At 37.7% G+C, this 26,697-nt stretch overlaps 1 protein-coding gene and 1 pseudogene across 1 annotated transcript in view; one reads left to right on the top strand and one right to left on the bottom strand.

The window, feature by feature from the left end:
- The window catches only part of USP14 (ubiquitin specific peptidase 14), a 46,271-nt gene that overhangs the window by 4,754 nt on the left and 14,820 nt on the right, over positions 1-26,697 (bottom strand). Inside the window, exons 4-13 of the mRNA XM_049698133.1 lie at positions 26,307-26,411; positions 25,471-25,574; positions 15,533-15,591; positions 12,362-12,492; positions 10,203-10,283; positions 9,751-9,836; positions 8,959-9,073; positions 3,923-3,988; positions 3,686-3,778; positions 1,932-2,060 (exon numbers count right to left, since the gene is read on the bottom strand). Coding sequence (XP_049554090.1) covers positions 1,932-2,060; positions 3,686-3,778; positions 3,923-3,988; positions 8,959-9,073; positions 9,751-9,836; positions 10,203-10,283; positions 12,362-12,492; positions 15,533-15,591; positions 25,471-25,574; positions 26,307-26,411 — 969 coding nt within the window. The remainder of the gene's footprint in view (positions 1-1,931; positions 2,061-3,685; positions 3,779-3,922; positions 3,989-8,958; positions 9,074-9,750; positions 9,837-10,202; positions 10,284-12,361; positions 12,493-15,532; positions 15,592-25,470; positions 25,575-26,306; positions 26,412-26,697) is intronic.
- LOC105748178 (prefoldin subunit 4-like) lies at positions 24,204-25,102 on the top strand (annotated as a pseudogene).

Here is a 26,697-nt window from a genome sequence, read left to right as displayed (position 1 = left end):
ATCCTAGGAACAACTCTGCACACATAAAATTGACAAGCTAGATGAAATGGATCAATTCCACGAAACGACAAACTACCAAAACATACCCAATATGAAATAAATTTGAATAGCCCATAACTATAAAGTTGAATTTTTAATTTAAAGACTCCTGAAAAAGGGCTTCCCTTGGTGGCGCAGTGGTTGAGAGTCCGCCTGCCGATGCAGGGGACACGGGTTCGTGCCCCAGCCTGGGAAGATCCCACATGCCACGGAGCAGCTAGGCCCATGAGCCATGGCCGCTGAGCCTGCGCATCCGGAGCCTGTGCTCTGCAATGGGAGAGGCCACAACAGTGAGAGACCCGCGTACCACAAAAAAAAAAAAAAAAACAACTCCTGAAAAAGAACTCTGCAGGCCAAGACTGTCTGACCAAGACAATTCTACCAAACGTTTAAAAGAGAACTAACACCAATTCTATACAATCTCTTTCAAAAAAAATAAGAGAAAAAAACAGCTAATAAACCAGTTCAGGAGAGTAGAGGATGTAAGATCAATATACAAAAATCAACTGCAATGAATGCAAAAATGAAATTTTTAAAAACTATGCCATTTACAAAAACATCAAAAAGAATAAAATAGTTACAAATAAATTTAACCAAAGTACAAGAAGTGGACTTTCCTGGTGGCTCAGTGGTTAACAATCTGCCTGCCAATGCAGGGGACACGGATTCGAGCTCTAGTGTGGGAGGATCTCACATGCCGTGGAGCAACTAGGCCCGTGCGCCACAACTACTGAGCCTGCACTCCGGAGCCCGCGAGCCACAACTACTGAAGCCTGCACGCCGCAACTACTGAGACTGTGAGCCACAACTGCTGAAGCCTGCACGCCTAGAGCCCATGCTCCGCAACAAGAAAAGTCACCACAACGAGAAGCCCGCACGCACACCACACAAAGAAGAGCCCCCAGTCACCGCGCGCGACCAGAGAAAGCCTGCACCAGCAACAAAGACCCAACACAGCCAAAAATTAATTAATTAATTATTTTTAAAAAAAGAACGGGGTAGGGGGAAAGGAGAGTGGATTTGGCTACAAAGGGACAGCATGAGGGATCGTTGTGGTAGAGGAAATGTACTGCATCTAGACTACATCAAAGTCAGTATCCTGGTTGTGATATTGTATTACAGCTTTGCAAGATGTTACCACTAGGAGAAACTGGGTAAAAGGTACTCTATTATTTCTTATAACTTCATGTGATTCTACAATTATCTCAAAATAAAGTTTAATTTTTTTAAAATTGCTTTTAACACACACACACAGTAACCTGCAGAAGAATTTAATTTTAAAATTTGGCATATAATATCACACTGGAAATATTCCTATTTACCAGGAAATATCTTTTTCCTTTTGAAGAAAATCCAACATATAATTCAGCTGTCCCTTCTCTGAATTTAAAATATACAATTTATTAAATATATAAAGTTGCTAAGGTTATAATTTTAACAGTTATAGGTGCTTGTTAAAAGATATGACTTAAGTTGTCACAGTGGGCATAATGAAGCAATATTCGATAACACTAACTCCATTTTAAAAAATGGAGATGCCTTACAAGGAAAATAATAAAATACTCTGAATTTTACAAGGCAAGATTTTACGTGAAGTGCTTTGAGGAAATAAATATAGATATAAAAGGAATATAAGCTGAAGATTTTTATGGGAAAAGAAAATATTAAGTTTATTCTACCATGAAGGACCCATTTAGCATAGCTAGAGTTCTTTTTCTTATGCTAAAACACACCTAAAACTTTAAGGGCTTGCACCAATATCTGCAAGATTTGTATATATGCTAAACACAGGTTCATCCATTTTTACTAACAGGTTAACAATATAAAATGAATACTGGACACGGATTAAAGATAAACATATTAAGATTAGAAAATGACCAATAAGAACCTACTGTCTTTGGCTGATGATTTACTTTTTTATCTTCCAGATCCTTGAATTTTGATCGAAAAGAAATCATTTTCTCTTGAAGTTCTGGTGTACACAGTTCGTACACATCCAACATAAGAGGAAATTTAACATCCTATATACAAACCAAAAGAAAAAGGGTAAACAGACTTATAAAGGTAGTTATTTAAAATATTTATCACACTTTTTTAAGTACTGCTTTCATATTCAAATAAAGTTGAAAATAAGAACTGTAAAAATCACGTGGAAATCTAAGCATTTGAAAATATGTTTATTTTCAATCTTGTCCTAACTTTTTTTTTTTTTTTTTGCGGTACGCAGGCCTCTCACTGTTGTGGCCTCTCCCGTTGCGGAGCACAGGCTCCGGACGCGCAGGCTCAGCGGCCATGGCTCACGGGCCTAGCCGCTCTGTGGTATGCGGGATCCTCCCGGACCAGGGCACGAACCTGTGTCCCCTGCACCAGCAGGCGGACCCTCAACCAGTGCGCTACCAGGGAAGCCCGTGGTCCTAACTTTAAAAAAATTTTTAACTTTTCCATTAAACATTTTAACCCATGAAACTGGCCGCAGAGGAGTTACCAAAAATTTAAACAACAGGGACTTCCCTGGTGGCCCAGTGGTTAAGAATCCACCTCCCAATACAGGGGACACGGGTTCAATCCCTGGTCAGGGAACTAAGATCCCATATACCACGGAGCAACTAAGCCTGCGTGCTCTAGAGCCCACGCACAACTAGATAGCCCATGTGCCGCAACTACTGAGCCCGTGTGCTCTGGAGCCCCACACACCACAACTAGAGAGCCCACATGCTGCAATTACTGAGTCTGTGCGCTCTGCAGCCCGTGCGCCACAACTAGAGAGCCCGAGTGCTGCAACTACTGAGCCCACATGCTCTAGGGCCCGCGTGCCACTAGAGAGAAGCCCGCATGCTGCAAAGAGCCCATGCGCCACAACGAAAGATCCCGCATGCTGCAATGAAGATCCCGTGTGCTGCAACTAAGACCCAATGCAGCCAAATAAGTTTTTTTTTTAATTTAAACAATTAAAGAAGCATTTCAGAAATACTAGACTAGCAGATATTTCAACTACATTTAACCTGTTCCTATGACCCTAAGTATATCTGAAAATGTATTATAAATTTCAGCTCAAGAGGCTAAAATTACATATACCTCTCCCAAGGATCAGACTCTATGGATGCACAGCAGAGCTACAGTTCAACAAAACAGATAAATCATAAGGTTAGCTCTGACGTCAAACGATTACAATTTAAGTATTCCTTGGGCACCAGTAATTTAACACTCTCCTTTCACCTGGAAGAAAGGAACCGCCTAGAATAGAGTGTGTTATATTGTCCCTTACCCCACTCCCGTCCCCAAACCTACTGGACCAGTATCTCTGGAACTGAGGATCTGGTCTAGGGCAATATTTCTGGGGAATGGATGGCATCCATCAGAATTACCTGGGAATCTTTTGAAAAATGTAAGACCTACTAAGGCCCCACTTAATCAGATGCTTGGTGGCAGTTGAGGGGCAGGCGTGTGTATGATTTAAAATAAAAAGGACAATAGATAATTCCAATATATATTCTTGATTAAGAACCACTTGTCTAATGTTAGTAACTTCCCTATTTATAGTATTTTAAAGTGAGTTTACCCCTAAAAGAATAAAGAAACCTATTGTAAGTTATGAATTACCTTCAAAGAATTACAATAATTCATTATAGTAAAGTTCATTACTAACCTTAAGAACTTTGGCATTCACAGATTCCTTCTCTTTATAAAAAAATCGAACCATCTGAATAGTCAAGTAAGCAGGCAACCGGCTGATCTTGGACTGAGGAGAAAAAGTGGAAAGAAATTCTGTAACATACAAATACCACGCAAATTTTTAATTCCTCAGTTTGGTAAAAACAAAGACTGGGTAACATTAATTAGCTGGAAACCCTTCTAGTAAATGGAACTGGATTCCAAAACTTACAGATTTGATGTACAAAGCATTTCTTTGCAATGTTGGAGACTGTTTGGTGATTTCTTCCTGAAGTCGCTAAAAAAGAACATAACAGAAGTCCAAACATTAAAGAATTTTCTTCTGCAATACAGTTATATCTTTAATTCTTTTAAAAATTATCAGCACTACTAATTAATAGACAACACACAGGATGTCAACGGATTTACACCCCTGAGAAATAATTTGAATGAAGACAATGTGGGAAGGCTTTTAGATATGGTTCAGTTCTTAAAAGGCATCAATTTTTACTGGCATGAACTCCTCAGAATGTAAATAATATTTGAAGTCTTTTAATTATGACCCAAATGCTCAGATTCTGAGAGTTTATACTGTATTTTATACAACCTAAGGAAGCCTTTCATGGTATTCCTCTACTTATGGATCAACAGAATATTCATATTAGAAGAAAATTAAGAGAATGCAGATAACCCTTGTTCTTTACGCTTTATTTAGCAAAGCCTTCCAGAACAAATCAGTTATTGCTAAATCTGAGAAAAGTCGTAACACAGAAAACCTCTGTTAATCTAATAAATGTGGGAAAGCCTTTAGCCATTATATCTTGTAACCATCATGTCTGCCATTCCACTCCTTACAGCCTGTGTGACACTCAGCAAGACAGTTATCCCTCTGGGCATCATCTGTAAATGGTGCATGGTCTGTAAATGGTGCTAACAGCATTTAACGTGACAGTGCTATTGTTAGAATTACATGAGTTTGTACATGGAGAAAACTTGGAGAACTATTTGGTATATATTCTATGTTCAACAAGCATGTTATACTTGTATAAAAATTGTTTCAGGTTTGATTTTTTTAAATTACTAATTACAAAAGAAAGCACCATGGAGTAGCTTTTTAACATTTAACCAAGTTTATCTGGCAACAAAGAGGTAAAGAAATGTGGAGCAAAATTACTCAAAAATAAAACGAATGATGATAAGAAATCTAAAAAATTACCAAGACAACAAATACAACATCTCATTAATACATGTTGTTAAAGAAAGAATACATGGTACAATGTTACTCATCAGGTAAGCTACATATCATTATCATCAATTCATGATCATCTAGAAGTTCCAGGTATACTTAGTTTTCCTGGAATTTTATAAAATTACGAAGAATACACCCTGGAGAGTCCCTGCCGAAACATTCTATACCACACTCTCCAATTAACATTTACAGCACGTTTTGATGCCCCAAAACTTGCATCATAATTTTTTATAGGACTTAGGGAGGTAAGCTAGTATCTGTATGCTTTTATTTTTACTTTTTTTTTAACATCTTTATTGCAGTATACAATGGTGTGTTAGTTTCTGCTTATAATAAAGTGAATCAGCTATACATATACATATATCTCCATATCTCCTCCCTCTTGCATCTCCCTCCCATCCTCCCTATCCCACCCCTCTAGGTGGTCACAAAGCACCGAGCTGATCTCTCTGTGCTATGCAGCTGCTTCCCACTAGCTATCTATTTTACATTTGGTAGTGTATATGTCCATGCCACTCTCTCACTTCTTCCCAGCTTACCCTTCCCCTTCACCTTGTCCTCAAGTCCATTCTCTACGTCTGCATCTTCATTCCTGTCCTGCCCCTAGGTTCTTCAGAACCATTTTTTTTCCTTAGATTCCATATATATGTGTTAGCATATGGTATTTGTTTTTCTCTTTCTGACTCATTTCACTCTGTATGACAGATTCTAGGTCCATCCACCTCACTACAAATAACTCAATTTCGTTTCTTTTTATGTCTGAGTAATATTCCATTGTATGTATGTGCCACATCTTCTTTATCCAGTCATCTGTCGATGGACACTTAGGTTGCTTCCATGTCCTGGCTATTGTAAATAGAGCTGCAATGAACATTGTGGTACATGACCCTTTTTGAATTATGGTTTTCTCAGGGTATATGCCCAGTAGTGAGACTGCTGGGTGGTACGGTAACTCTGTTTTTAGTTTTTTAAGGAACCTCCATATGGTTCTCCATAGTGGCTGTATCAATTTACATTCCCACCAACAGTGCAAGAGGGCTCCCTTTTCTCCACACCCTCTCCAGCATTTATTGTTTGTACGTTTTTTGATGATGGGCATTCTGACTTATAATGAGGTGATACCTCATTGTAGTTGTGATTTACATTTCTCTAATGATTAGTGATGTTGAGCATCCTTTCATGTGTTTGTTGGCAGTCTGTATATCTTCTTTGGAGAAATGTTTATTTAGGTCTTCTGCCCATTTTTGGATTGGGTTGTTTGTTTTTTTGTTATTGAGCTGCATGAGCTACTTGTCAATTTTGGAGATTAATCCTTTGTCAGTTGCTTCATTTGCACATATTTTCTCCCATTCTGAGGGTTGTCTTTTCATCTTGTTTATGTTTCCTTTTGCTGTGCAAAAGCTTTTAAGTTTCATTAGTTCCCATTTGTTTTTGTTTTTATTCCCATTTCTCTAGGAGGTGGGTCAAAAAGGATCTTGCTGTGATTTATGTCAAAGAGTGTTCTGCCTATATTTTCCTCTAAGAGTTTTATAGTGTCTAGCCTTACATTTAGGTTTTTAATCCATTTTGAGTTTATTGTTGTGTATGGTGTTAGGGAGTGTTCTAATTTCATTCTTTTACATGTAGCTGTCCAGTTTTCCCAGCACCACTTATTGAAGAGGCTGTCTTTTCTCCATTGTATATTCTTGTCTCTTATCAAAGATAAGGTGACCATATGTGTGTGGGTTTATCTCTGGGCTTTCTATCCTGTTCCATTGATCTATCTTTCTGTTTTTGTGCCAGTACCAAACTGTCTTGATTACTGTAGCTTTGTAGTATAGTCTGAAGTCCAGGAGCCTGATTCCTCCAGCTCCGTTTTTCTTTCTCAAGATTGCTTTGGCTATTTGGCGTCTTTTGTGTTTCCATACAAATTGTGAAACTTTTTGTTCTAGTTCTGTGAAAAATGCCATTGGCAGTTTGATAGGGATTGCACTGAATCTGTAGATTGCTTTGGGTAGTACAGTCATTTTCACAATGTTGATTCTTCCAATCCAAGAACATGGTATATCTCTCCATCTGTTAGTATCATCTTTAATTTCTTTCATCAGTGTCTTATAGTTTTCTGTGTACAGGTCTTTTGTCTCCTTAGGTAGGTTTATTCCTAGGTATTTTATTCTTTTTGTTGCAATGGTAAATGGGAGTGTTCCCTTAATTTCTCTTTCAGATTTTTCATCATGTGTATAGGAATGCAAGAGATTTCTGTGCACTAATCTTGTATCCTACTACTTTTACCAAATTCACTGATTAGTTCTAGCAGTTTTCTGGTAGCATCTTTAGGATTATCTATGTATAGTATCATGTCTTCTGCAAATAGTGGCAGCTTTACTTCTTCTTTTCCGATTTGGATTCCTCTTATTTCTTTTTCTTCTCTGATTGCTGTGGCTAAAACTCCCAAAACTATGTTGAATAACAGTGGTGAGAGTGGACAACCTTGTCTTGTTCCTGATCTTAGAGGAAATGGTTTCAGTTTTTCACCATTGAGAACGATGTTGGCTGTGGGTTTGTCATATATGATCTTTATTATGTTGAGGTAAGTTCCCTCTATGCCTACTTTCTGAAGGGTTTATATCATAAATGGGTACTGAATTTTGGGGAAAGCTTTTTCTGCATCTAGAGAGATGATCATATGGTTTTTCTCCTTCAATTTGTTAATATGGTTTATCACATTGATTTGCATATATTTACGTATGCTTTTCAAGTGAACTTCTCTTAAAAGCCATTATGCCTCACCACACCTCTTCCCTCAGTTATCACAGGGCAAAGAATAGCACTATTTATCTATCTGTTTCTTATAGAAACATTTACCAATACTTCCCCTAACCAATCTTACCCCAAACTGTAAATGAGAGCTCCCTGACAACAAATAATCTTGTTTTCAATGTAATCCCTGCCCCAATTCACTGCCCATCATTCAAGAGATGTACATATTCCCCCAAACCATATCAAATAAATGTTAGGCAAGCAAAATTGTTCTTTTTTATCAATCTGCTCATTAGGGTGGATTCTTTAGTATGGCACTGGGGAAACAGTACTAACTGAATAATAAGACAAGCAAGTTTTATTTCTGGCTCTGCCACAAACCAATTAAGTCACTTAAATTCTAGGGCCTCAACTTTAATACTAGTGCAATGGCAGAATGACTACATGCCCGTATTTGCACAGTACAACCCCAGTTTTTACCTCACAATTATTAATATATCCTCATTATAATACCCTCAGAGGCCTCCTTCGAGCCTCTGGCCACAACATTTTTGTCAACCAATCAATACACAACCTTGTTTTATGTGTGTTTCTGCTATTTAATGACACCTTAACATACACTGAACTCACAGTCAAGTAAACTATAACTCATCCCTGAATGAAGCTTATCTAACAAAGGTTATTTTCTCCTTAAGGCACATCACAGCCTTCTTGCACTTAGAACACCAGACAGCAGTTCAGCATTATGCCTGAAGGCCATTATAAACAGCAAGATCACCAACAAAAAGCACAAAAATGCAAGAAATGTGGCATTAAAATTACTGCAAAAAGGGTACTTGTTTATAGTATGAGCACTGAAACAAGAAGGCAGAGCGGGCTTCCCTGGTGGCGCAGTGGTTGAGAGTCCGCCTGCCGATGCAGGGGACACAGGTTCGTGTTCCGGTCCGGGAAGATCTCACATGCCGTGGAGTGGCTGGGCCCGTGAGCCATGGCCGCTGAGCCTGCGCGTCCAGAGCCTGTGCTCCGCAATGGGAGATGCCACAACAGTGAGAGGCCCGCGTAGCGCAAAAAAAAAAAAGGCAGAGCATCACCTTTGGGGACCTCAGGTGAAACAGTGTGAGTCAGGCAACTCAAAATTTTTGTCACCCTGTGCATATCTACAAATGACCATGAAAGCACCATGAGTACTGATGTTGGGGTTACAAATACATTTTAGCAAGTAGGTGTATTTGCAAATACAGAATCTACGAACAATGGGGAGGAACTGCAATTGTCCTTACCAACTTAAGTCCTGTAAAAAGATACTTGACTTCTTGATTGATAAAACAGCTAAGCTGAAGCTGACTTTCCTTTCCTTTACTGACTTCTTCTTCTTCAGATTCTGTACATTTCATGCTTTGAAAAATAAGATAAGGAATTTTCCAATAGGCATTCAATTTGTTATATAATCTTGAATAAGTTATCCTAATGCTATTAAAATTAATAGCATCATTCACTGGTATTTAAAACATTTCAGTCTTCCAATAGAGATTCATTTTAATATACTTAAAAATGCTCATTCACTTACCAACAATACGGATTAATGAATGTGTGTAAAAGGATAAACTCTCAACAAATTTAAGTTGGTATTTATAGTCTTAAAATGGTCTTAATAACCCAACGATAGATAAACAAATCTTTTTCTAAGTTTCCACCCATGATGTAGAAAATAGTATTCTCCTAAATTCATGTTTTATTAATTATATCAATCTCATGTATATAATTTAGCTGATTTATCCCATTTCATAATTAAAAATTAATTCTCTATGAGGTGAATTAATGAGGTATTCTGCTAAAGGTGTTCTTAGGAAAAAATATGAATGTCCTTAAAGAGTACATTTATCTAAACTTCAAGAGCACTCCAAAGGGTGTATTTTTCCAAATTCCTAATTTCCATATTTTTTAAGCATAAAAACCTCTGAAGAATTTTCCTTCATATCCCACCCACCACTCCAGCAGGCAACAACGTTATTTATACCAATTCACTTCTAAGTTACGATTACAGTCATACTAATCTTGGCTCATAAGGATACGTAGTTTCAAATTCAACTCCGAAGAACTGATCAATTAAACTTTTCTTTTTAGAAGGTGTCACTGCTGGTACAGATGAAGAATCTGTCTGCAAAAGTTAAGATGAAATAAAAATTCCAACTTTACTTCATATGGATATTAATGTACATTGGCTCCCACACAATCCAGTTTAGTAACACACATTTAGACTTTTTAAAATGTAATCCCTTTCTGTAAAATTCTTCTACTGATCAAAAAATATTACCAAAAAATTACAGATGCTCAATAATCTCAATTGATTAAATTTAGCAAATAATTCATTGAATTCAAGCATCAAATGCAAGCTGTCAAGTTCCAACTACAGATTCAGCATCTAAAGTATTCAAGTACATGTCTACCTATTAAGATGAACTGACTTTAGGGTGGGGGTGGGATAGAGAATCAAAGTCTATATTCACAAATGTATTTCAATTACCTCTTTAACAGTATCATCCTCTACAGCTTCCAATTTCTGTTGCAATACTCGCATCATTTGTATCCAACATTCATTAGCATCCTGTAATTTAAAAAGTGACACAGTAAGTAATCCTGACTATTACAGTGTTTGATCTATAAAATCCTTCCAAAGTAATTACTGTTTCCTTAGAGAAGGGGAAGGAAGTTTTTTTCTTAAAAAATATTAAGCCAAATTAAATATTATATGATCTTCAAAACAATGAAGAATTCCAGAATAGTTTATTCATTCATTCAAGAGATGTTTCGTGAATTCATCATTATGCTAAACACTATTCTAGACACTAGGAATACACAACAGTCAACGAAACAGAAAAAGTTCTAATGGGGAACATAAACAAAATATAACAAATTCAAGTGAAGAGAGGGTTATGAAGGAAAAAAAAGCAATATGGGAGCAGAAAGTGATTAGGGGATTGTCAACAAACACATGAAGGATACTCAACATCACTAATCATTAGAGAAATGAAAATCAAAACTACAATGAGGGCTTCCATGGTGGCGCAGTGGTTGAGAGTCCGCCTGCCGATGCAGGGGACACAGGTTCGTGCCCTGGTCCAGGAAGATCCCACATGCCGCAGAGCGGCTGGGCCCGTGAGCCATGGTCGCTGAGCCTGCACGTCTGGAGCATGTGCTCCATAACGGGAGAGGCCACAACAGTGAGAGGCCTGCGTACCGCAAAAAAAAAAAAAAAAACTACAATGAGGTATCACCTCACACTGGTCAGAATGGCCATCGTCGAAAAATCTACAAACAATAAATGCTGGAGAGAGTGTGGAGAAAAGGGAAACCTCTTGCACTGTTGGTGGGAATGTAAATTGACACAGCCACTATGGAGAACAGTATGGAGGTTCCTTAAAAAACTACAAATAGAACTACCATACGACCCAGCAATCTCACTACTGGGCATATACCCTGAGAAAACCATAATTCAAAAAGAGACATGTACCACAGTGTTCACTGCAGCTCTATTTACAATAGCCAGGACATGGAAGCAACCTAAGTGTCCATCGACAGATGAATGGATAAAGAAGATGTGGCACATATATACAATGGAATATTACTCAGCCATAAAAAGAAACGAAATTGAGTTATTTGTAGTGAGGTGGATGGACCTAGAATCTGTCATACAGAGTGAAGTAAGTCAGAAAGAGAAAAACAAATACCATATGCTAACACATATACATGGAATCTTAAAAAAAAAAAAAAAGGTTCTGAAGAACCTAGGGGCAGGACATGAACAAAGATGCAGATGTAGAGAATGGACTTGAGGACAAGGGGAGGGGGATGGGTAAGCTGGGACGAAGTGAGACAGTGGCATGGACATATATACACTACTAAATGTAAAACAGATAGCTAGTGGGAAGCAGCTGCATAGCACACGGAGATGAGCTAGGTGCTTTGTGACCACCTAGAGGGGTGGGATAGGGAGGATGGGAGGGAGATGCAAGAGGGAGGAGATATGGGAATATATGTATATGTATAGCTGATTCACGTTGTTATAAAGCAGAAACTAACACACCATTGTAAAGCAATTATACTCCAATAAAGATGTTAAAAAAAAAAAAGAACGTGATTAGGGGAAGGGAAGTGTGCTGTTTCAATAGGACTGTCAAGGAAAGCCTCTGATGCCTTGACATTTGAGCCATGATACCTGAATGAGGTGAGGAAGCAAGCCATGCACCTGGGAGCCAAAGGAACAAGAGCAAAGGCCCTACCGAAAGAGGATACTTGGGGGGTTTTTTAAAAATAGCAAGGAAGTCAGTGTATCTGGAGAGAATTGAGCAAGGGGAAGAGTGGCACATGATAAGCTCAGAGAGGTAGCCAGGAGCTAGACTGTTTAGGACTGAGACAGAAAGTCACTAGGAGGTACTGAACAAGGAAACCAGCATAATCTTATTTACATTTTTAAAAGGACTCTGGGGCTGTATAGAGAAACACCACAAAAGGCAGAAGCAAGATGATCAGTTAACAGACTACTGCACCTCTCCAGGCAAGAGATAATGGTGGTGTGAACTACAGAGGACTGATTATTTGTATTTCCAAATATAATCCAGTAAGTGTAGGACGCCTAAATTTTACATTTACAAAATAAAAACCACAGAACCTTGCCCTGATTACCTGTTGAAGATATTGTCCTTGTTCGCCCTTCTCTGCAAACTGTGGAAAAGCCATGTGCAAAAACTGCAGTAGAATAATAGGTGGAATACTAGAAGAAGTTTTATCCATGGAATCAAACAAATCTCTAAGGGCTTAAAAACAAAGCAAATACTTCCTTAGTAAAATAGTGACATATTTAATACATGCTACTGTAAATTAATTCTCAATTAATACCAAGAAATGCCTATTATTTTTAAGTATATGTATTCCTTTTCCAATTGTTGGATCCCTAATAAGAAAATAATTTGTTTTTAAATCTTAACTCACCAGAAGACTTTACAATACAATCACTAGATATAAACAATGTCTCTCTCTCCTTGACAGCCTTTGTCTTCCCTAATAAAGCAAGGTATATTCATTTAATACAGACAACACATAACTTCTGTCTAGGAATCACAGAGGCATGATGTTACAGTTCCGCCATTATCAGGACGTCAGGTAACCACTCCCAGCCCTCCTCCCTTTAAGCCCATACTTGGTTCCCGTGTACTGAACTCCTGAGTATTGAAATCTGGAGTATGTTTAAATGAAGTATGTTATCCTCTCTCAACATGACCATAAATCCCATGATGGTCATAAACTCAACCCTGCTCTTGAGTTCAGAATACTTTTTTCTCTGTTGACTCCCTAGCTATCACACCTTGCCCTTACTTCATGTATAGCAAAACTCTAATCTAGCTTATCTTGCCTTGTTTTGTTAACTAAAATGTGAAATGTTATCATTAGTATACAGACTATTTAGCATAGCAAATACTAAAATATAACATCTCAGCACAAAGTAAGTACTCAATGAAATGTTCCTGAATAAAACTACTAAACACAATGTTTAAAAAATATTTTAGGAGGTAGAGCTGAAATTATGCATCCCTACTAAGCTAATAATTTTTAAAATAAAAAAAGCCTAAATTGTAATAACACTTTAAAGGATACACTTCTCAAAAAAAAAAGAGAAAAACAAGAAAAAAACCCAGATGATTTAATATATACCATGAACAGAGCATCTCAAATACTTCATTAGTTTGAAAGAAAAAGGTCAAAAGACACACTATACATTAAGAGACTAATGAGACATAACAACATAACTAAGTGCAATGTGTGATCCTAAATTGGCTCCTGAAGCAAAAAAGAAAAACAACTTTATAATGGGCAATACAGGGTTAATTGGCAAAATTTAATCAAGTCAGTATTACGAGTTAACATCAGTGTTAAACTCCCAGACTTTGAAAAATAACCATCTTGTGGCTATGAATGTCCTTATTCTCAGGAAATACATACTGAGGTATTCAGGAACAAAAAACAGGATGTCTGCAACTTATTCTCAAATGGTTCAGAAAAAAAGAACATGCATTACACAGAATGATGAACCAGATGTGACAAAAAGTTAGTAACTGGTGAATTCTTGCAACTTTTCTGTGAATTGAAATTTATTTCAAAATAAAAACTTAAAAAATCAAGAAGCAAAAAGTAAAGAACGGTATTTTTCATCCCATAAATACTGCAAACCTCCTGTAAGACTCTGGAGAAGCTGTTGAAATTCTGAGCAACTCTTAGATACGTAAGTTACAAGATGAACTAGATATATGATCACATTTTCCCAGTAAAAACTTCATTTCAGGGGGCTTCCCTGGTGGCACAGTGGTTGAGAATCTGCCTGCTAATGCAGGGGACATGGGTTCGAGCCCTGGTCTGGGAGGATCCCACATGCCGCAGGGCAACTAGGTCGGTGAGCCACAACTACTGAGCCTGCGTGTCGGGAGCCTGTGCTCCGCAACAAGAGAGGCTGCGAGAGTGAGAGGCCCGCGCACCGCGATGAAGAGTGGCCCCCACTTGCCATAACTAGAGAAAGCCCTCGCACAGAAACGAAGACCCAACACAGCAAAATTAAATAAATAAATTAATAAACTCCTACCCCCAACATCTTCAAAAAAGAAAACAAAACATTTCAACAAATGAATCTACTTTCAGGGAAAAAGGTTAGAGGAAAATCTCACTAATTCCAAATGATGCAAAGAAACCTACTGTTTATAGTATTACAAATTAATGATTGACCACAATGAGATACCATTTCACACCCCTAGAATGGCGATAATCAAAGACATTCAATACCTAGTGTCAGTGAGGATACAAAGAAATCAGAATCCTCATACATGCTGGGAGGAATATAAGATGATGCAGCTGCTTTGGAAAACAGTCTGGCAGTTCCTCACATAGTTACCATGTGACCCAACAATTCCTCTCCTAGACATATACCCAAGAGAAATGAAAACATATGTCCACACAGACTTGTACACAAATGTTTAGCAATATTTATATTGGTCAAAAAGTGGAAACTACCCAAATGTCTTATCAATGATGAAAGGATAAATGAAATGTGATATATCCAATACAATGGAATCTTACTCAGCAATAAAAAGGAATGAAGTACTGATACATGTTTACGATGTGGCTGAACCTCAAAAACATTCTAAGTGAAAGAAGCCATCAAAACAGACCATGTATTGTACAATTCCATTTATATCAACATTCTAGAATTGGCAAATCCGCAGACTGACAGTAGATTACTGGTTGCACAGGGCTGGTAGTAGTGACAGGAAACAGGGTGACTGCTGTTACAGGATTTATTTTCTAGTGATGAAAATATTCTAAATTTGATTGTGGTGATGACTGCATAACTCTATGAGTAAACTAAAAAACAGAGAATTGTATAATTTAAATGGGTGAATAGTACGGTATGTGAATTATCTCTCAATAAAGCCATTACAGGGCTTCCCTGGTGGCGCAGTGGCTGGAGTCTGCCTGCCGATGCAGGGGACACGGGTTCATGCCCCGGTCTGGGAAGATCCCACATGCCGTGGAGCGGCTGGGCCTGTGAGCCATGGCCGCTGAGCCTGCGCGTCCGGAGCCTGTGCTCTGCAGCGGGAGAGGCCACAACAGTGAGAGGCCCGCGTACCGCCAAAAAAAAAAAAAAAAGTCCCAAGTTGTTTAATGTAAGTGTAAGTACTCTAATTTTAATGAGGTGATGTTTTAAAAATACATTTTGAAAACAGAAAGATACTAAAAAAACTGAGTGAAAAATGACGTTTATTGAATACCATACTCCCTCTTGAAAAGTAGTATATTTAAGATACTGACCTGCAGTAATATACTGTGCTGAAGCCATTTCCCCTGAAGCTCTCAAGGCACCTGCATACCTAGGAACATTAAGACAGAATTAAATATTCACTTTATTCTGAAACTCAAATGGGAAGAAATTAGTTCAAAGGACTTATTATGAAACCCTCAACTACAAGTTTCTCTGAGTTGTTCCCACCATTTTTTCTTCTTCTCTTCTGGTCTTGTTCCTTTAAGAATTACATGGGCAAAAAAGGACTGCTAAGAAAAAACGGAAATTAGATGAATGAAGCCTACTTTAAATTCTTTCCTCTTGTCTAACTCATCTATAACATTTTCTAAAAATTGTGTAAACAAAAAAGTACATATAGCTGACTCACTTTGTTATACAGCAGAAACACAACATTATAAAGCAATTATACTCCACTAAAGATGTTAAAAAAAATAAAATTAAAAAGCACATATTTAATATCCATTATTACAAAGAAAATAAAATATAATTTCAGAAATGAAGAAAAAATCATTAGATCAAAAACATTAGATCAGGGCTTCCCTGTTGGCGCAGTGGTTGAGAGTCTGCCTGCCAATGCAGGGGACACGGGTTCGTGCCCCGGTCTGGAAAGATCCTACATGCCGCGGAGCAGCTGGGCCCGTGAGCCATGGCCACTGAGCCTGTTCATCCGGAGCCTGTGCTCCGCAACGGGAGAGGCCACAACAGTGTACCCGTGTACCGCAAAAACAACAAAAACACAAACAAAAAAAATTAAATCAAAATCAATAAATCTATATTCAGCACTAACTTCCTACACAACACTAAATAAGTCACTTAAATTTCAAGTCAGTTTTCTCACCTATAAAATGAAGGGTTCCTATTAAATGATTTCTAAATTCACTTTTATGATTCTCAGTTAATTTACAGCAGTACAAAGGACTGGCCACCCTAAAGGAAATACCCAAACCACTGTAGTTACTTATACAATGTTTTACGACAAAGGATCAAAAATTATCATTCAGGTAAAAACACCGGGCAATGGGAGAGATCCCACAAAACTAATATAAGATCAGTGCTTACTTGGGGGAGATGGGCAGTTGACTGGGAAAAGGTACAATAAAACGTCCTGGGATGATGAAAATGTTCTATATATCTGATTGTAAAATGAGTTACAGAGAATTTGCATTTGTCAAAACTGATCACACTGAACACATAAGATGCATACATTTCACTAGATGTAAATTATATTCCAATTTAAAAAAAAGGGGACTTCCGTGGTGGCACAGTGGTTAAGCATCTGCCTGCCAATTCAGGGGACATGGGTTCGATCCCTGGTCCAGGAAGATCCCACATGCCGCAGAGCAACTAAGCCCATGTGCCACAACTACTGAGCCTGTGTGCTGCAACTACTGAGCCTGTGCTCTGCAACAAAACAAGCCACTGCAATAAGAAGCCCACACACTGCGATGAAGAGTAGCGCCCGCTCACCGCTAGAGAAAGCCTGTGGAGCAACGAAGACCCAATGCAGCCAAGAAAGAAAAAAAAAACTCTGTGCTTATGTAAGTGAATGAAAGAGGTCACAGAAAATATTATGTTAAATTATACTCAATGGAATAATTTTCTTTCTTTTTTTCAATTGTTTAGATCTTTTGGAAACTCTTGCAACTAAAAATTTCTTAATTTTTCAATATACAATAATGCATGTTGTCTAAATTATATATGTTCATTTAAAAAATAAAAATCATATGGGCTTCCCTGGTGGCGCAGTGGTTGAGAGTCCGCCTGCCGATGCAGGGGACACGGGTTTGTGCCCTGGTCCGTGAAGATCCCACATGCCGCGGAGCGGCTGGGCCCGTGAGCCATGGCCGCTGAGCCTGCGCGTCCGGAGCCTGTGCTCCACAACGGGAGAGGCCACAACAGTGAGAGGCCCGTGTACCGCCAAAAAAAAAAAGAAATCATAATAGTTTCCCTGTCAGACAGTTTAGCAACTTTTTAAAGGGCACTTCTGAAGTTAAAACGAAGTACTCATAAAGTAGATGCATCCCATAACATCACTGAAGTATGTAATTACATAACTGCCACTGTTATGAATTTACATCTAGTTACAGGGTAACATGAGTAGGTAACTATTACTACGTTTATGACAAAAGCTGCATTAATGAATTATCAATCTTTTTTTTATTATCTGAGAACAGAAAAATCATAGCTAATTTAATACCATCCCCCTAAAACTCTCAATATTATACCAAGAAAACTTATAAGTCCTAATTAAGATAAAACCATCCAATAAGCCAAACATTCATAATGAACTTCACAAAGAAAAAACTGCTAGAAAAGAGGAGGAATTGACAGGGGTACTAAGAGTTTTAACAGATACAAATACTGAGAGGTTTTTCAGACAAAAGAACCAATAGAGTACCTTTCATAATCTTTGCAAATAAATAAAAATTAAATAATGATATAGAAAATCTGAATGTAATTAATAAACTTAGGGCTTCCCTGGTGGCGCAGTGGTTGAGAGCCCACCTGCCGATGCAGGGGACACAGGTTCGTGCTCCAGTCTGGGAAGATCCCACATGCTGTGGAGCGGCTGGACCTGTGAGCCATGGCCGCTGAGCCTGCGCGCTGAGCCTGTGCTCCGCGGAGGTAAAGGCCACAACAGTGAGAGGCCCGCGTACCGCAAAAAAAACAAAAAGAAACCAAAAAAAACAAATAAACTTAATGCCTATTATACTTTATCACCTACAAAAAGAGGATGTCTTGACTTTTCTATCATCTGTGAAATATTCACAACATTCAGTCACAGATCAGATCAACCCAAACATTCATTGACAGAAAAATGAATAATTATTTGGTAGTATATACATACAATGGTGTACCCTACAGCAGGGGTCCCCAACCCCCGGGACACTAAATGGTACTAGTATGTAGCCTCTTAGGAGCCCAGCCGCACAGCAGGAGGTGAGCAGCAGGCAAGGGAGAGAAGCTTCATCTGTATTTACAGCTGCTCCCCATCGCTCGCGTCACTGCCTGAGCTCCGCTTCCTGTCAGATCATCGGCCTCATTAGATTCTCATAGGAGTGCAAACTCTACTGTGAACTGCGCATGTGAGGGATCTAGGTTGCTTGCTCCTTATGAGAATTTAATGCCTGATGATCTGAGGTGGAGCTGAGGCAGTGATGGGGAGTGGCTACAAATACAGATTATCATTAGCAGAGAGGTTTGACTGCACAGAGACCATAATAAACCAACTGCTTGCAGACTCATATCAAAACCCCATCAGTGAGTGGCAAGTGAAAACCAGCTCAGGGCTCCCACTGATTCTGCATTATGGTGAGTTGTGTAATTATTTCATTATATATTATAATGTAATAATAACAGAAATAAAGTGCACAATAAATGTAATGCTCTGAATCATCCCGAAACCATTCCCCCCCACCCCCACACTGGTCCATGAAAACACTGTCTTCCATGAAACCAGTCCCCGCTGCCAAAATGCTGGGGACCACTGCCCTACAGCATGAACATGAATGAACACACACACAACATGGAAAAGCCAAATATAACGAGCCTGACTCAAATGAACATAATCTGTATGTTTCTGTTCATGAAGAGTTCGAAATAAGCAAAATTACTCAAAATTAGAAGTCAGGTGAGTATAACAACTTTGCAAAGAAGGGTGGGGGCAGTGGATAGGAAGGGATTGGTGAGGGGATTTTTGGAGTGCTAACAGAGTTCTGTTGATCCCCATCAGTTACAGGAATGTGTTCACTCTGGGATAATTCATTTGTATATGTTTCTATATAATTCAATAATTAAAAGCAAACTTTGGTTTTGCACAGCAAAGGAAACCATAAACAAAACAAAAAGACAACAGGAGAAAATATTTGCAAATGATGCAACAGACAAGGGCTTTCCAAAATATACGAACAGCTCATACAGCTCAACAACGAAAAAACAAACAAGCCAATCCAAAAATGGGCAGGGACTTCTCTGGTGGTCCAGTGGGTAAGCCTGCACACTCCCAATGCAGGGGGCCTGGGTTTGACCCCTGATTAGGGAACTAGATCCCACATGCATGCCGCAACTAAACAGTCCACATGCTGCAACTAAGAAGCCCGCGTGCAGCAACTAGGAAGTCCAGATGCCACAACTAAGGATTCCGCATGCCACAACAAAGATCCTGCATGCTGCAACTAAGACCCAATGCAGCAAAAACTAAATAGTATAAATAATAATAAATTTTTTAAAAATAATAATACCTTTAAAAAAAGTCTACAAATAACAAATGCTGGAGAGGGTATGGAGAAAAGGGAACCCTCCTTACACAGTTGGTGGGAATATAAGCTGGTGCAGCCACTGTGGAAAACAGTATGGATGTTCCTCAGAAAAGTAAAAATAGAATTACCATATGATCCAGCAATTCTACTCCTGGACATATATCTGGACAAAACTATAATTCAAAAAGATACATACACCCCTATGTTCATAGCAGCACTGTTCACAATAGCCAAGACATGGAAACAACCTAAATGTTCATCGACAGCTGAATGGATAAAGAAGATGTGGCACATACATACAATGGAACACTACTCAGTCATAAAAAAAGAAAGAAATAATGCCATTTGCAGCAACATGGATACAACTAGAGACTGTCATACTAAGTGAAGTAAGTCAGAAACAGAAAGCCAAATACCATATGATATCACTTATATGTGGAATCTAAAATATGACACAAATGAACCTATCCCAGAAACAGAATCATGGACATAGAGAACAGACTGGTGGTTGCCAAGGGGGCGGGGGTTGGGGGGGGGGGAGTGGGAGGTTGCGGTTATCAGATGTAAGCTTTTATATACAGAATGGATAAAACAAGGTCCTACTGTATAACACAGAGAACTATATTCAATATCCTGTGATAAACCATAACGGAAAAGAATATTAAAAAACCAGAATATATGTATGTATAACCAAATCCCTTTTCTGGACAGCAGTAATTAACACAACACTGTAAATCAACTATACTTCAATAAAAAAAGCAAAAAACAAAAAACTTGGGGCAAAAGGAAAAGATAAGAATTTATAACATATTTTTTAAATATTTATTTATTTTGACTACACCAGGTCTTAGTTGTGGCGTACGTGATCTTTAGTTGTGGCATGCGGGCTGCTTAGTTGCAGCAAGTGGACTACTTAATTGCAGCATGCAAACTCTTACTTGTGGCATGCATGTGGGATCTAGTTCCCCAACCAGGGATCGAACCCGGGCCCCCTGCATTGGGAGCACAGTGTCTTACCCACTGGACCACCAGGCAAGTCCCTTTTATAACATTTTTTAAAAAACATCTGAGCAATCTCATCTAATGAATAGAAAACAAGCAAAATCTCAGAATTAAATACTTTCATTCCTACATGAGAATAAATTAATGATCCAAGCATGCAACTTAAAAAATAATATAACAAGCCTAAGGAAAACAGAAATAAAACATTAATACAAACAAAAGTAGAACGAATCAGACAACTGAAAGAACTGAGTGAATAAATCTAATAGCTGATTCTGTGAAAAATACACAAACCTCTGGCAAGGTAATCAAAAGAGAAAAAATAACTAATACGAAATAAAAACGGAGAAAAAAATAGATCCCAAAACAGAGTAACTCATATGCTAAAATAGTTTAAAGACATAGGGACAAATTCGTAGGAAAAAATAAATTACCAAAACTGACTCAAAAAGACACAGAAAATGGACATTTAAAATGCCCCAAAAAGGGCTTCCCTGGTGGCGCAGTGGTGGAGAATCCGCCTGCCAATGCAGGGGACACGGGTTCGAGCCCTGGTCCAGGAGGATCCCACATGCCACAGAGCAACTAAGTCCATACGTCACAACTACTGACCCTGCGCTGTAGAGCCTGTGAGCCACAGCTACTGAGCCCATGTGCTGCAACTACTGAAGCTTGCATGCCTAGAGTCCGTGCTCTGCAGCAAGAGAAGCCAACACAATGAGAAGCCCGTGCACCGCAACGAAGAGTAGCTCCCACTCGCCACAACTAGAGAAAAGCCCATGCGCAGCAATGAAGAACCAACACAGCCAAAAATAAATAAATAAATTTATAAAAATAAATAAAATGCCCCCAAAAAAGCTGGGTCCAGCCAATTTTATTCTATCAATTCTATCAGCCATTGGTCCAGCCAATTTTATTCTATCAATTCTAAGTTCTATCAAGAATAGATCATTCCTCTACAAATTTGAAAATGAAAGTAAAATAGCAGTCTAGTAATTGCTAATGAAAAGACTATTTTGTACTTACTAAGAGTTGGCTTGCCAGTCTCCAATAAGACAAAAATACTGTCATGTGATACTGTCTTTTACAAGTAACATAGAATTTTCAAGAGTAATTTTTATTATATACACTTTTCACTTTAGGTTCTAAATTTAGAACTCCCACATTAAGATGAGGTTCCACTGTTGGGCAGCATCAAGCAAACCAGATTTTATCTGCAGGTATTGTTCTTGGCCCTCACTGCTTCTCTTCAGCTAATCCAGCCTGTTTCTCTTAAATGCGTTTTCTTTCTACTCTTCATCAGTATACATCCCACTCTCCAGAACCTGCCATACATTTGAGGATGAACTTCAGCATCTCCAACAGTAAAGCATCTTTCATGGAATTGTCCTCTTTTCTTTCATTCCTATTTTATCAGTTAGTGTCATTTTCCCAAAGACATACAACCCCATCCACATCATTCTGTATCGATTAAGTTAGTAAGTACAGGGGCTTCCACCCTCTTGCAACAACTTAGAATTCAAAATAGTTTACCTGGTTTCAAGAAAATGAAGCAACAAGATGAAATCTCCCTGCTTATAAAAAACTCAGAGAAGTTAACTCCAAAACATGAAAGAGAGCTCTCCTTGACGTAGAGGCTATAATAAGGAATCCCAGATGAAAAAAGTAAAGAGGAAGTCTTGGAAATAAGGCAAATCTGTCCCAACTAGCCACCCTCTATGACAGGGAGCTGCCCCAGCAAGCTACTCATTCAGATAATTTGCACTTGGGACACAAGAGAATACACTGCATAAGATAAGTACACCATCTTCAAAGAAATGAAGATCTATATATCCAAAGAGAACAAAGTTAAAGGACCAAACAGGAAAAAAAAAAACCTTTAAATAAGAATACTTTGGAGCCTCAGAGAAATAAAAGCAGGAATCATATCCAAAACTTAAGAAAGGGAGATTTTATTAAAAAGAAGGTTGTGATAAATGAGCAGTTGTGAAACAAAGCTAACGTACAAATCAGTGAAATGTAAAACAGAACTGAGGCATTCTCCTAGAACACAGCACATAAAAATAAAAGTGCAGAGAAAAAAAAGACATTAGCAACAGATCCAAGAACCCCAATATTTAGAATATAAGAAGAAGGTAAAATAGAAGAGAAGCAATATCTGAAGAAATAATGGCTAAGAATGTCCCAGAGTTTAGGACAACAGTCCTCAGACTAAAAGCACCCACTGAGGGCTAAATGAGATAAATAAAAGAAAACCCACACTTAGGACTGTTGGAAAACGTTGAAACAAAAATAAAGAGAAAACCCTAAAAGTTACTGACAAAAGATTAAGAATAGAGATTGATATCAGACCTCTCATCAGTAACCATGGGCACACTACAACAGTGGGGAAATAACTATGAATCTCTGAGGAAAAATAACTGACTTTAACATTTCCCAGCAAAGCTGTTCTGAAACAGTACCCGTTTACTTGGTAGTCTTCCTCCATCAGACCATCAGTACCTTGAAAACAGGTGCTCTGTCTTATGCACTGGCAGTATATTAGTGGCAATCTAGGCAACTTCATGTAAATACCTGACAAGTGTTCACTTCAGAGAAATTCGGAAAACCTTCAGTTACTCTCAGGTTTCTGCATGTCCCTTCTCTCTCCTCTCTACTGCTCAATTTTATCAAAGCATTTCACAAGCCAGTAGGGGAGAAAAAACCACACAGCATTCATAAAGCTAAGAATCCAAACTGTAGTTCAGAATTCCACCACATATTAATAACTGGCAATGTATGAATCAAAACAGATGTAATAAATGTAGTCAGAATTAAATTACATATTTTTTAAAGTTACACATTTATACTCACTGAAGAGAAGGGACCCTCATTTTATAGACTATTTGATATGTTCTCAAAACATGGATAACTGTTTACTGTAAATACAATAGTATAAAAACAAAGTTCTATTTCTTTTAAAAACCGTTACTCACTGGTATAAGGATAAACATACAACGTATGTGTTTCTAGACTAGAATCGAGAATCCAATCTTACTTTTTATTACATACATTATGGTCAATTAATTTTCAAAAAAGGTGCTAAGACAATTCAACAGGAAAGACTAGTCTTCTCAACAAATGGTACTGAAAGAACTAGACATCCGCATGCAAAAGAATGGGGAAAACTACCTCCCACCATACAAAAAATCACCTAAAAATGGATCATAGACCTAAATGTAAGAGCTAAAACTATATAACTCATAAAAAAATTTTATGACCTAGAAATTAGGCAATGGTTTCTTACATATGACACCAAGAAAAAAAATTCAACTACATCAAAATTTAAATTTTCTGTGCTACAAGAATGCGGTCAAGAAAGTGAAAAGACAACTCACAAAATGGAAGAAAATATTCGCAAATTACCTGAAAAAGGACTTGTACCCAGAATATATGAAGAACACTTACAACTGAATAATAAAAAGACAAACCATTTAAAGCATAGGAAAAGGATATGCTGATCAGACATTTCTACAAAGATATACAAATGGCCAATAAGCACATGAAAAGATGCTCAACATCATTAGTCACTAGGTAAATACAAATGAGGGCCACAGTGAGATACCATTTCACCCTTAGGATGGCTATAATCAAAGACAGAGTCCCAAGATGGCAGCCACCATGAAGATGACTGCATAGATGTCAATGTTACATCTGAAGATCAACAAAAGATAAATGTGCACAGAATACAAGTAGAATCACAGTTAAAGGAAGAAACAATTAAAAAAGAAACAGCTCCAAAATTTAGGAGATGCTTGTGAGGATATCACACTTGCAGATGACAACTGCTTAATGATATCTCATCAGATTAGTGATGTTTTCATTAGCCATTCTCAAGAAGAAACTTCAAGAAATGTTAGCAGAAGCAAAGAAAAATTTCCAAAAAGAAACTGATACCTTAGAATCCAGAGTGGAATCAATGCAGCAGGTGTTAGCAGATTTGAAAGTTTAGTTATATGCAAAACTGGAGAACAGCATAAACCTTGAAGCAGGAGAACGCTAAACATTTTACAATACTTTTAAAATGTTGCTCAACAGAGGTTACCATGTGACCGAGCAACCCACTCATAATCAAGAGAAATGAAAACAACTCATCTGCACAAAAACTTGTGCTTGAGTGTTCATAGCAGCATTATTCATAATAGCTAAAATATGGAAACAATCCAAATGTCCATCAACTGATGGATAAACAAAACATAGTATATCTATACAATGGAATATTATTCATCCATACAAAGGAATGAAGTATTGAATCATGCTACAACATGGATGAACGTAGAAAACATTATGCTAAGTAAAAGAAGCCAGTCAGCAAAAAGACCACGTACTGTATGATCCCATTAATATGAAATGTCCAGAATAGGCAAATCTGTAAGACAAAAAGTAGATTAATGGTTGCCTAGGGCTGGAGGTGGGAAAGGTATAAGGAGCGACTGCTAATGAGTATGAGGTTTCTTCTTGGGGGGCAGGGGAATATTCTGAAATTAGACCGTGGTGATGGTTGCACAACCTTGTGAATATAATAAAGACCATCTAATTGAACATGTTAAAAGGGTGAATTGTACGATAAATGGATTATATCACGATAAAGCTGCTAATATATATATATATATATATGACATAAAACAATCTCTCTTCTGTCTTACCTTTTAAGGGCATCTTTGAGTTCAGGTACAGAACGAATACACTGAACTGTAGCATTCATGTAACAAGTGTTACCAAGGTTTGTCAATCCACATGGTAATTCCATCTGATAAGGAAAAGGATTAAATCATTTTTAAAAGATGACACAGCATATATAAATCACTAAACACACTGAAGCAAATACAATTTACCAACTCATACCAATTTATTCTACCTTAACAATGTTTTATTTCCCTAACAAAAAATTTTACTTGCATCATGCGGACAATCATCCTGTTTTAATTCCCTTCTTAAAAATAATAAGAAAACAATCATATCAGTTCTGCCTCATCTGCAGGTTTATGACTGGAAGAGGGTAACAAAATATATACAGAAACACTTCAAAAAAATGAATGGTACTATATAAATGCTGGGTAGTAAAAATAATAATAATATTTGACAAGTGTGTGTTGGCCAGTTTCTAAACCAACACTGCATTTAAATTAAGGATAAACTGTATATTTTCAACATGGAAGGTTTTAAGAATTTAAATATCCCAGCATTTAAACTATTTAACTTCTTTGAGCCTGTTTTCCCATAAAATAACAGTAAACATTTAAATAGCACTATCTGCCAGACACATATTTATTACAGATATTCACTGACTTTATAATGAATTATTCAATTAAAATAGGATTCCTTGAGCCAATTTCAAAGATAAAACTTTTATTTACTGCTAATAACATCTATCTTAATATTGATTAAATCTTCAAAACATGTAGATGCTTTCTGAAAGGCATCTTACTAACTGTATTTCTTAAAAGTAGTGATCAAATATATAAAATGTGGTATGTCTTACAGCAGATGCTAACTGTTCTTCTGTCATGTCTTCTACGAAGACAGTTTTAGCTGAGGGTTCCTCAGGAAGAGCATCTGCTGACCCCATCATTAGTAAAGTCATTCCCTGTTTAAAAAAAATTAATTTCATGAAAATGCTGAAAAGTTGATCACGTTTATGTGCAATGAAAGAAGCCAGACACAGAAAAACACATGTTGCATGCTTCTATTTGCTAGAAAAGGTAAATCTAGAGAGACACAAAGTAGATTAGTGGTTGCTAGAAATGAAGGTGAGAATAGGGAGTGTCTTTAAATGGGAACTCATTTCTTTCTGGGGTGATGAAAATATTCCAAAATGAGACTGTGGTGAAGGTTACACAACTCTGTAAATACATTAAAGATCACTGAACTGT

Source organism: Orcinus orca, chromosome 15 (assembly GCF_937001465.1).
Source record: "Orcinus orca chromosome 15, mOrcOrc1.1, whole genome shotgun sequence".
Lineage (NCBI taxonomy): Eukaryota > Metazoa > Chordata > Mammalia > Artiodactyla > Delphinidae > Orcinus > Orcinus orca.
Note: the sequence above shows the minus strand (reverse complement) of the source record. Positions and strands in the feature narration are given on the sequence as shown.